General features: G+C 49.8%; 1 protein-coding gene across 1 annotated transcript in view; it reads right to left on the reverse strand.

The window, feature by feature from the left end:
- Positions 1 to 1,628: 1,628 nt before the first annotated feature.
- Positions 1,629 to 12,031, reverse strand: part of LOC134065668 (protein AF-10-like) — a 32,583-nt gene continuing 22,180 nt past the window's right edge. Inside the window, exons 6-11 of the mRNA XM_062520654.1 lie at positions 10,860 to 11,060; positions 10,409 to 10,479; positions 9,105 to 9,460; positions 5,171 to 5,270; positions 4,294 to 4,656; positions 1,629 to 3,784 (exon numbers count right to left, since the gene is read on the reverse strand). Of these exons, the coding sequence (XP_062376638.1) occupies positions 3,737 to 3,784; positions 4,294 to 4,656; positions 5,171 to 5,270; positions 9,105 to 9,460; positions 10,409 to 10,479; positions 10,860 to 11,060 (1,139 nt within the window). The 3' untranslated portion in view covers positions 1,629 to 3,736. The remainder of the gene's footprint in view (positions 3,785 to 4,293; positions 4,657 to 5,170; positions 5,271 to 9,104; positions 9,461 to 10,408; positions 10,480 to 10,859; positions 11,061 to 12,031) is intronic.

The raw sequence follows: 12,031 nt of genomic DNA on the forward strand, positions 1-12,031 counted from the left end.
ATTAACAGTTGTCTTTCAAATTCCCTCCACTTGCAACAGGATAATGCTAAACGAATCATCTTCTTGTTTTCAGGTAGCAGGATGCATAACTGTCGCAACTTCTGGTCGCATGTCAGTCACCATTATGTTAAACCCGCCCACCGACTCTATACATGATGTGATTGGTCCAATTGATTCTGCCAAGGTCCTAGTAAATTGTGGAACCTATCCAGATTGGGGCTCAGGCCCTAGTAAAGTGTGGAACCTATCCAGATTAGGGCCCAGGTCCTAGTAAAGTGTAGAACCTATCCAGATTAGGGCCCAGGTCCTAGTAAAGTGTGGGATCTATCCAGATTAGGGCCCAGGTCCTAGTAAAGTGTAGAACCTATCCAGATTAGGGCCCAGGTCATAGTAAAGTGTAGAACCTATCCAGATTAGGGCCCAGGTCCTAGTAAAGTGTGGGATCTATCCAGATTGGGGCTCAGGCCCTAGTAAAGTGTAGAACCTATCCAGATTAGGGCCCAGGTCCTAGTAAAGTGTGGGACCTATCCAGATCAGGACTAGATTTGCTGCTGTCACGGCTGCCATCTGGGGGTGGGGGCGAGGGGTGAGAGGTGAGGGGTCAGAGGGCACTCTGTGAGCTGTAGAGGGCGGGATCAAGCAGAAAGGAGACGCCTGCCTCACTCACAGCAGGGGACGGGCGCAAAGCCTGGGAAGCCCCGGGGAGGGAGAGAGAGAGAGAGAGAGAGAGAAAAAATAAAGAGAGGGAGAGAGAGAAGAGAGGAAAAATAAAGAGAGGGAGGGAGAGACAGAGGTGAGATAGAAAGGAGAGGGAGAGAGAAGAGATTAGAGCAGCGTTTGGTTCTACCAGGCCTCAGGAGAGGGAATAGAAGAACACTCATCTGATTCAGATACCAAGATAGAACACATTAATACAGATTATGATCTCAAATTACTGAAGGAACACAGACTAGACTCAGCTTTTACTTTTAATCCAGACAGAACTAAGTGTGAGTTTGTGTGTGTGTGTGAGAGAGAACAAGGTTTAAATACAAACCACCAAATGTGTAGCAACAAAGGAAACCCTGAAGATCAAAGCAGTATTGATTTGATGCAGCAGCCAGCCATGTAGCCATCTTCCAACTTTGCATTTTACAGAATTTCAGAAGCTTTTATAATTTAGCTGATAGTATATTTACTCTACTATGTGACTTTCAAACGGGCACTTTCTGACATGTTGAATGGAGACTTCTAACTTCTACAGGACTATATGAAGTTATGGAAAAACACAGACCCTCAGATTTGCATCATACTTAATAAATATTACATACTTGATACATACTACTAAATACTAGTTGTTTGGTGAAATAGTTTATGTTAAATAAATAATAATAAATATCAACGTAAATGCTATTCACAATTGATGGCTAATATATAATATGATAATCACCTGATTGTTTCTGATTTTATGCATAATGAATAAACAGACCATATATTAACTGTACGAGGTTGGGGAGGTATTTAGGTTCTTTATTACCAGGTTGGGGAGGTAGTTAGGTTCTTTATTAAACCACTGTACCAGGTTGGGGAGGTAGTTAGGTTCTTTATTAAACCCCTGCTTGCAAAGGGAAGAAAATCAGATTACAAAATGGACTTCAACACACGCTGTGAACTGATTTTAATTCAATAAAACAGTCAATGTACACAACCATATCAAGATGTTCTGCTTTTTTCTCAGTAAAGAGTTAGGACCTATAATGTTCTCTTGGTGCTCAGACATACAAAAGAGAATTTGCATATTTTGCGGTACAAAATTGAGGATGGTATGGAAATACGAGGGCCATGGTGATCTATAAAATGACATTGAGAAAAAGGTGCAAAACATAAAAAAAAATGTCTCTGCACATATAAAAAATAAATTAACACTTTCCAGTCACTGGTCCTGTTGTTGGTCGACATATTTCAAACACACAAACATGAACTGACTCTGTATTGACAATCCTTCACACCAACTAGGTGAATACCAACACATATGTACAAAAACGAGGTAAAACTAGGCTAGCTAAATCTTTCAACAGCTTGTCCATGATTGCAAGCTGTGTTCTCAAGCTTTACACACAAAGGAAAAATACCCTATGTACAAGACTAAGAACCTCCATTTTTAATTGTCAAGTATTTCAATATTTCTAATACAGGACAATTTATTTAAATCAAAACTTTTACAAGAGGATCCCAAAGGTTCTTGAGTGTCAAAAGTATTTTGTACAATACTATAAAAAAAGCTTGAAGAACAAACTGATACCTCCTAAAATATAGTATTCTTGTGCCTGATGTATGCAAAACAAATTGCAAATAAATAAGGAGGACAATATAAAGTTGTTATTTCAATCGCAGCACAGATATTCTGGGTAGCATCTCAAAACATCAAAACAATAGCTTTGCAAAGTAGTCAGAGTGGACAGTTCTTTAAGCAACTCATTAATAATCAAACACGAGGAGTCTGAGAGAGAGTGAGAGAGTGAACGAGTGAGTGAGTGAGTGAGTGAATCAGTACGGTAGCAGACAAAAAGTTCCTAGTTTATGCTGCCTACTGGTCACGCTGGGGGGGGTAGGGGTGTGTAGGTGGAGGTCGCCAGGCACTTGGGTTTGGGTTCGTAGCTGCTGGTCCAGGTATGCGTGTGTGTGTGTGTGTGGGAGCGCGCGAGAGAGAGATAAAGAGAGAGAGGTAGGTGCTCCGAGAGGGAGAGTTGCGTTGCGGCGCGGCACAGCAGGTCAGAGGTCAGGGAGCTTTGGAATGCCTCGAGTGGCTGGAGACGAGCGGGGGTCGGGCAGAAGGCAGTCGCGTGAAAGGTCACTTCAGGATTCCCACGTCCACAAAACAACAACAACAACAACAACAACATCATCAACAACAACAGCGCTTCCCCATCATCACCATCACCATCACCGGGAGTCCAAGTGTCGTCCGCATATATTAGTATTACATTACAGCTTCTCTATGCTCGTTAAAACTCTGCGTTAAAGGACAGGCTCTGAGAGGTAACAGTGGTCAGAGGTTCTTTTCGAAATAATAAAAAAAAAAGAACACAATTAAAACGGGAAAAAGGAGAAGAGAGAAGAAACGAGAGAACAGTACGATTGATCCCACGACCAGAAGTGTGACCTGATGGCCCCTCCCCACCAGCACCGTCTCCAGCCAATAGCAGCCCTAGCACCACCCTCCCTGGACCCGTGTCACTTCCTGTGTCCGCAGCGCAGCGCGAGCGTTCAGCCAGTCTGCTTCTCTCCGGCATCCAGACCCAGTTTTTTTCCCCCGAAGCGAGCGACTCCAACGCCCAGTCCAGTGCTGTTATCTCCAACGCCCAGTCCAGTGCTGTTATCTCCAGCGTGTGCCATGAGCGTGTTGGCGTCGCATGGAACGCCTGGTGGTGGGGTGGTGTGTTGTGGGAGAGGGTGGTGTGTTGTGGGAGAGGGTGGGGTGGGGTGGTGTGTTTTTGTGCAGCTGAAGTCTGTGCGGTGAGGGTGGTGTGGTGTGGGGTAAGGGTGGTGTGGTGTACAGTGAGGGTGGTGTGGGGTTTGGTGAGGGTGGTGTGGGGTGTGGGGTGCGGTGGGGTGGTGTGGGGTGCGGTGAGGGTGGTGTGGGGTTTGATGAGGATATAGTCCGTCTTGGTTCTGTGCGGATCCGGCGAGGCCCCTGAGAGAGAGAGAGGTTGGTGTGGTGAGTGCTGTCCTACAGGCAGAACACAGCCCATGCACGTCAAGTCTTCTCCTGCCCCGACACCGCCACCGCCTTCTCTGATAACCTCTGCAGAGAGAGGGAGAGAGAGAGGGAGGGAGAGAGAGAGGGAGAGAGGGAGAGAGAGAGGGAGAGAGGGAGAGAGAGAGGGAGAGAGAGAGAGAGAGGGGGGGGGAGAGAGAGGGAGATAGAGAGAGAGAGAGAGAGAGAAAGGAGGGAAGGATAGAAGGTGATGGAGGGACAGAACAGGAGAAGCCCAGAGTTGCAGAGAGAATAAAAAATAAAAGGGGGAAAAGCAGACAGATCAGGTGTTAATTGGGTGTAAATCCTGCCGCAGCTCAAATGTCCTGAAGTCATGAAGCGGAGCATGAGATGGGGGGAGATGGGAGCCGTGGAAACGGCGCGATGAGCAGGACGAGCCAGAGAGCAGCTCTCCGCTGGTCAATGTGGTGGCGGCCCCTCTTCAAACCACAGACCACATGTATGCTCAGCTCTCCTCTCAACACCACACACCACTCTGCTTTAGACACACACACACATCTCCACACACACACACATCTCCACACACACACACTCACGGCGTTCTTCTGCGCGGAGGCGGCCGCTGCAGCAGGGTCGGAGTGCATGGCCAGGAAGGGGTTGGAGGAGAGGGGGGACCCCTGGGCGGAGGTTGCGGAGGGCAGCAGGCCTCCGAGGGGGTGCAGCTGAATGGAGGAGGAGGAGGAGGAGGAGGAAGAGGAGAGCTGCTGCTGCTGCATCTGCTGGAGGTCCTGATGATGCTGATGCTGCTGGTGATGCTGATGCTGGTGCTGATGTTGTTGATGTTGTTGATGTTGATGCTGTTGATGTTGTTGATGCTGTTGGTGTTGTTGATGTTGTTGATGCTGCTGGTGCTGATGCTGCTGCTGCATGATCTGATAGAGCAGGGCTTGCTGCTGCTGCTGCTCCTGGTGCACAGGTGCACATTACCAACACAGAAACACACACACAACCACACACACACACACACATGCATGCATGCTCTCTCTCTCTCTCTCTCACACACACACACACACACACACACATACACACGTATGCGCACACACATAAGCACTCACACGTACGTACGTACGCACACACACAAGCATCTGCTTAGCACACAAATCACACTGAGCTGGATTTGGAAGAGGGGTTGAGAGAACTTATGTAGGGTATTGAGTTGAATGGGTGGTTTGTGACTGGTCCAGCAACTGACTGACAGTGGACATGAGATGAGATGACATGAGATGAGTTGTCATGGAGCGTGGGGCACTGTAGTGTGTGTGTGTGTGTGTGTGTGTGTACCTGTACCTGTACCTGTGTGTGTGTGTGTGTGTGTGTGTGTGTGTGTGTGTGTGTGTGTGTGTGTGTGTGTGTGTGTGTGTGTGTGTGTGTGTGTGTGTGTGTGTGTGTGTGTGTGTGTGTGTGTGCTCTCACCTGAGTGGTCTGTGGTGAGGTGAGGAGATGTTGGATCTGCTGCTGCTGCTGTAGAAGGAACTGCCTCTGCTGCTCAGTGATCTGGCCCTGACGTGCGACACTACACACACGGACACACACACACACACACACACACATTAGACAAATATACTCAATTTTCACAGTATAGATACACACACACACACACACACACACACACACACACACACACACACACACACACACACACACACACACACACACACACACACACACACACACACACATACATACATATACACACCCCCTCGCAAAATGAGATGCATCATCTCAAGGGATTTATGCTAACAAATAAACATGTAACACACACAATAAGACAAATATACAATGCTTTCCAGAGCTGTATATCGTCGCTGTCTGATGAAAACTATGCATCTCCACCCCACGATTTTGACTTACTACTATAAATACTCTCCTTCTTCTCAGTCTACAGCTAGCTTTGGGTATCTAAATGACCTGAAAATATGCTTAATTACGTCATCTATTTTGTACTCCGTCCACTAGTGGCAGTGTTGAGCATTAACTGCTCATAGGCTACTTCGTTTAACTGCAGAAGAAGCACGCACAAGTAGCTACCAACGTTTCTAAAGGTGACCGGCTGGACTAGCCTACGCAGTTTTGAACTACAACGTTGTTTGAATCCTCTGCGGTGCTAAAGAAAAGATTGGCTAAAGAAGTAGGCATACAGCGTTTTCGAATGCAGGGACACTAAGAGGCCAAGGTGGGGATGAAGTGCAACTCAAATAACTCATTGTAAAGCTTTACATGTTTTATAACTACTGCTATATACATCGGCAAGATGTTTTGATCATCAGGGAAATGCGAGCGCATACATACTGTAGGTTAACAAGAATGCAGGCTCATGCCACGTGGCCATTCAACACAACATGTTTCTCATCTCAGCTGCTAAACATTCATTTAAGCTTTATTTTTGTAAAATGTAACTTTTTTTTGTTGCTTTTTATCAGACAGCAACTTTATATACTGTAGTTGCTGTGTGTGTGTATACACACACACAAAAAAATAACACAAAAATACACGTCTACACATAGGCTACCATTCACACTAGTCTCTCTCTTTCTCTCTCACTCAAACACACACACACACACACACACACACACACATACTTTTCCCCCATGCCCAACACCAAACTCATTTCCCATAACTGTGCAAACACATTAATCCCAAATGCACGGCCACTAATAATAACTCACATGTGCAATGAAAACAAATGACAAATGTGTTATTTCCGCTCTCAAATAAACAGCTCTGATGGCCGCACTCCGCTACAGTGTGAGCCTGAGCCTGAGCCAGAACAGCTCGCTTACTCTGGAGAGGAACAGCGGCGCCCGCCCCAGCCGTGTACACACTCCTCACACACACTCCTCTAAGGCCGTCTCAGAGAGCCTACGGGACTGTACGCCACGGCAGACCAAGCGGCCAGGGACTGGACACACTAGTTAGGATAAATCAGTTTGGGGTTTGCTCCCAAGATGCAATGCTCGTGAGAGCGCTTTGGGCCGAGCACTTGAATAAACATGCACAGGCGCATGCAACACACACATGCGCACACACACACACACACTCACGTACGCACACCCACGCACACACACAGACTCTAAGACCCTAAAGCACAGAAGACGTTTCTGAGAGCAGGCTAGCAACTTGCAACGCCAGCGAGCCTCACCTGGTTTTGCCTGCGGCCGGGCTGCTGCAATCCAAAGCAAGCAAGGAAGTCAGACACACACACACACACACACACACACACGCGCACACACACACACACACAGACGGAAGGAGGCATTACACACTCCGAGAGCACCTGCGTGAATAGCCACTGCATGCAAAACTTCATTTCACCACCTTCGTGCCCACAAACACCTGCAGCAGAAGCGCCATCTCTCTCTGAGACCACACTTCTCACGCTCACTAGTTCACACACCTTCACATCACAACTAATACACACGGCATAAGACAGTCAAGTGTAAGGCATTCAGAATCACACTTCTGTTTCTGGGATACCAAAATTCAAAATTCAACAAGCCAAGAAGGTAAAAAAGAAGAAAATTGTCCAATTGTCCATAGGATAAGCCAGACTAGTTGTAAGTAGTGCTATGAGAGGAGGTTCTCTGAAGAGATGGGTTCTCAGACTTGTTTTGAAGATGGAGAGGGACGTCCCTATTCTAGGTACTCTACTCCAATGAGGAGCGACAGGTGAGAAGGTCTGCTATGTGTTCTGGTGGGCACGTACTCTACCTGCTGCTGATGGGCACGGTGTTGTGGTGCGTAGCTATATGGTGGGCACGGTGTTGTGGTGCGTAGCTATATGGTGGGCACGGTGTTGTGGTGCGTAGCTATATGGTGGGCACGGTGTTGTGGTGCGTAGCTATATGACGGTTGCTGGTGGGCACGGTGTTGTGGTGCGTAGCTATATGACGGTTGCTGGTGGGCACGGTGTTGTGGTGCGTAGCTATATGATGGTGTTGTGGTGCGTAGCTATATGACGGTTGCTGGTGGGCACGGTGTTGTGGTGCGTAGCTATATGACGGTTGCAGGTGGGCACGGTGTTGTGGTGCGTAGCTATATGATGGTGTTGTGGTGCGTAGCTATATGACGGGCATGGTGTTGTGGTGCGTAGCTATATGACGGTTGCTGGTGGGCACGGTGTTGTGGTGCGTAGCTATATGATGGGCACGGTGTTGTGGTGCGTAGCTATATGATGGTGTTGTGGTGCGTAGCTATATGATGGTTGCTGGTGGGCACGGTGTTGTGGTGCGTAGCTATATGATGGTTGCTGGCTATATGATGGTTGCTGGTGGGCACGGTGTTGTGGTGCGTAGCTATATGACGGTTGCTGATGGGCACGGTGTTGTGGTGCGTAGCTATATGATGGTTGCTGGTGGGCACGTACCTGCTGCTGATGGGCACGGTGTTGTGGTGCGTAGCTATATGATGGTGTTGTGGTGCGTAGCTATATGATGATTGCTGATGGGCACGGTGTTGTGGTGCGTAGCTATATGGTGGGCACGGTGTTGTGGTGCGTAGCTATATGATGGTTGCTAGTGGGCACGGTGTTGTGGTGCGTAGCTATATGATGGTTGCTGGTGGGCACGGTGTTGTGGTGCGTAGCTATATGATGGTGTTGTGGTGCGTAGCTATATGATGGTGTTGTGGTGCGTAGCTATATGACGGTTGCTGGTGGGCACGGTGTTGTGGTGCGTAGCTATATGACGGTTGCTGATGGGCACGGTGTTGTGGTGCGTAGCTATATGATGGTTGCTGGTGCGTAGCTATATGATGGTGTTGTGGTGCGTATATATGATGGTTGCTAGTGGGCACGGTGTTGTGGTGCGTAGCTATATGATGGTGTTGTGGTGCGTAGCTATATGATGGTGTTGTGGTGCGTATATATGATGGTTGCTGGTGGGCACGGTGTTGTGGTGCGTAGCTATATGATGGTGTTGTGGTGCGTAGCTATATGATGGTGTTGTGGTGCGTAGCTATATGATGGTGTTGTGGTGCGTAGCTATATGATGGTTGCCGGTGGGCACGGTTTTGTGGTGCGTAGCTATATGATGGTTGCTGGTGGGCACGGTGTTGTGGTGCGTAGCTATATGATGGTGTTGTGGTGCGTAGCTATATGATGGTGTTGTGGTGCGTAGCTATATGATGGTGTTGTGGTGCGTAGCTATATGACGGTTGCTGGTGGGCACGGTGTTGTGGTGCGTAGCTATATGACGGTTGCTGGTGGGCACGGTGTTGTGGTGCGTAGCTATATGATGGTGTTGTGGTGCGTAGCTATATGATGGTGTTGTGGTGCGTAGCTATATGACGGTTGCTGGTGGGCACGGTGTTGTGGTGCGTAGCTATATGACGGTTGCTAGTGGGCACGTACCTGCTGCTGATGGGCACGGCTCCGCTGGTGACGACGGAGGCGGCGTTGGCGTTGGCGTGCTGCTGGAGGGGGCTGGCGGTCTGGCCGAGGGCGGGTGAGGCGTGGATGACGCCGTTGAGGGCGCCCACGATGCCGCTCATGATGCCGCCGCCCCCTCCGCCCTGCAGCGCGCCCATCAGACCCACCGGCACCCCCGCGCCCGTCCCCATGCCAACCCCCAGCATGCCCGCCGAGGGGGGCACCATGGCGCCGTTGACCTGCGGCTGGGGGGGGCTGTGGGACACAGACGGGGGCGTGGAGAGCGACGACGTGCTGCCCCCACTGCTGCTGTTACCATGGCCACCGGGGAGAGAGTCCTGCGGGAGGGAGGGAGTTCAGTTTATTACAAGTTCTCATATCAAGGTCAGTTCTCATATCAAGGTCAGTTCTCATATCATATCAAGGTCAGTTCTCATATCAAGGTCAGTTCTCATATCATATCAAGGTCAGTTCTCATATCATATCAAGGTCTGTTCTCATATCAAGGTCAGTTCTCATATCATATCAAGGTCAGTTCTCATATCAAGGTCAGTTCTCATATCAAGGTCAGTTCTCATATCATATCAAGGTCAGTTCTCATATCAAGGTCAGTTCTCATATCATATCAAGGTCAGTTCTCATATCATATCAAGGTCAGTTCTCATATCAAGGTCAGTTCTCATATCAAGGTCAGTTCTGAGAAGCTAAGATTCTTCTGTCTTACTGCCCGGCCATTTTTAGATGAAGAAAACAGCAGCATATCATTTAAAAGGTGCTTAATACACACCCTGATATACACACTCTGAGACACACACACCCTGAGACACACACACTCTGAGACACACACACGCACGCCCTGAGGGGAGAGGGCAATATGAGACGCAGAGTGAGAGAGGTCAACCAGAAGGGTCAACGTCATGCCAACGCTAAACAATAACACTATCTACCGCTTCTGATCACTGAAAGCAAAACCCTTCATTTGGGAGTCCACACACACACACACACACACACACACACACACACACACACACACCATTTGGGAAGGACACACCAGCGCTAGTTCACAGCCTCAGGCTCATACTGCTCTAAGGACTTAAAACTTCCACACACACGGAGAGGTACTGTAGTAAACTGAGGCAGGTGTGTGTGTGTGTGTGTGTGTGTGTGTGTGTGTGTGTGTGTGTGTGTGTGTGTGTGTGTGTGTGTGTGTGTGTGTGTGTGTGAGCCTCACCTGAGAAGTGTGAGTGGTGTGTGTGTGTGTGTGTGTGTGTGTGTGTGAGCCTCACCTGAGAAGTGTGGGTGGGATCTGTAAGAACACCTCCTCCCAACTGAATGCTCCTGCTGCCGCTCAGCAGATCTGACAAAGCGAAAGAGACACACACACACACACACACACACACACACACACACACACACACACACACACACACACACACACACACACACACACACACACACACACACACACACACACACACAGGGTCAGGGGTGGACTGATGGTGGACAGACACTTGACACAGTGTGTGTGTGTGTGAGTGAGAGTGATTGGTGTGTGTGTGGTGTGTGTGTGAGTGAGTGAGAGTGATTGTGTGTGTGTGTGTATGTGTGAGTGAGAGTGATTGGTGTGTGTGTGTGTGTGTGTGTGAGTGAGTGAGAGTGATTGGTGTGTGTGTGTGTGCGCATGTGTGCGCGTGTGCGGTTGGTGTGTGTGTGTGCGCGCGCGTGCATGTCTCTCACCTGCGTGTGCGTGGTTGGGGTGTGTGTGTGTGTGTGTGTGTGTGTGTGGCGAGGCGCCGGTGCTGCTGGAGGTGAAGGGCACGGCCAGCTGGGCGCTGAGCAGCTGCAGACGCTCCTTCCTCATCGTCAAGCTCTTGATCTGCTCCTCCAGACGCCGGTTCTCCTGCTGCAACTGGTGCAGCGACTTCAGCATCCCCACCACTACAGGAGCAGAGAGGAGGAGAGGAGGAGGAGGAGAGAGGAGAGGGGTGGAGGAGGAGGAGAGGGGTGGAGGAGGAGGAGGAGGAGGAGAGGGGTGGAGGAGGAGGAGGAGAGGAGAGGAGGAGGAGAGGGGTGGAGGAGGAGGAGGAGGAGGAGAGGGGTGGAGGAGGAGGAGGAGAGGAGAGGAGGAGGAGGAGAGGGGTGGAGGAGGAGGAGGAGAAAGGAGGAGAGGAGAGGGGTGGAGGAGGAGAGGAGAGGGGTGGAGGAGGGGAGGAGGAGGGTGGAGGAGGAGGAGGAGGAGAGGGGTGGAGGAGGGGTGGAGGAGGAGGAGGAGGAGAGGAGAGGGGATGAGGAGGAGGAGAGAAGGAGAAAGAGAGGAGGAGGAGAGGAGGAGAGAGGAGGTGAGGGGAGAAGAGGAGGAGGGAAGAGAGAGATGGGAAAGGAGAGGAGAAGGGAAGAGAGAGATGGGAAAGGAGAGGAGGAGGGAAGAGAGAGATGGGAAAGGAGAGGAGAAGGGAAGAGAGAGATGGGAAAGGAGAGGAGGAGGGAAGAGAGAGATGGGAAAGGAGAGGAGGAGGGAAGAGAGAGATGGGAAAGGAGAGGAGGAGGGAAGAGAGAGATGGGAAAGGAGAGGAGGAGGGAAGAGAGAGATGGGAAAGGAGAGGAGAAGGGAAGAGAGAGATGGGAAAGGAGAGGAGGAGGGAAGAGAGAGATGGGAAAGGAGAGGAGGAGGGAAGAGAGAGATGGGAAAGGAGAGGAGGAGGGAAGAGAGAGATGGGAAAGGAGAGGAGGAGGGAAGAGAGAGATGGGAAAGGAGAGGAGGAGGGAAGAATAAGGTGAGAGCACGAACAAATGAGACCTGACAACAGAAACAACTCTCTCTCTCTTACACACACACGCACGCACGTGCACACACACACACACACACACCAGGCACTTCCCTCTCTCCACTGAATCTCAACGGTTCAGCC

Source organism: Sardina pilchardus, chromosome 19 (assembly GCF_963854185.1).
Source record: "Sardina pilchardus chromosome 19, fSarPil1.1, whole genome shotgun sequence".
Taxonomy (NCBI): domain Eukaryota; kingdom Metazoa; phylum Chordata; class Actinopteri; order Clupeiformes; family Clupeidae; genus Sardina; species Sardina pilchardus.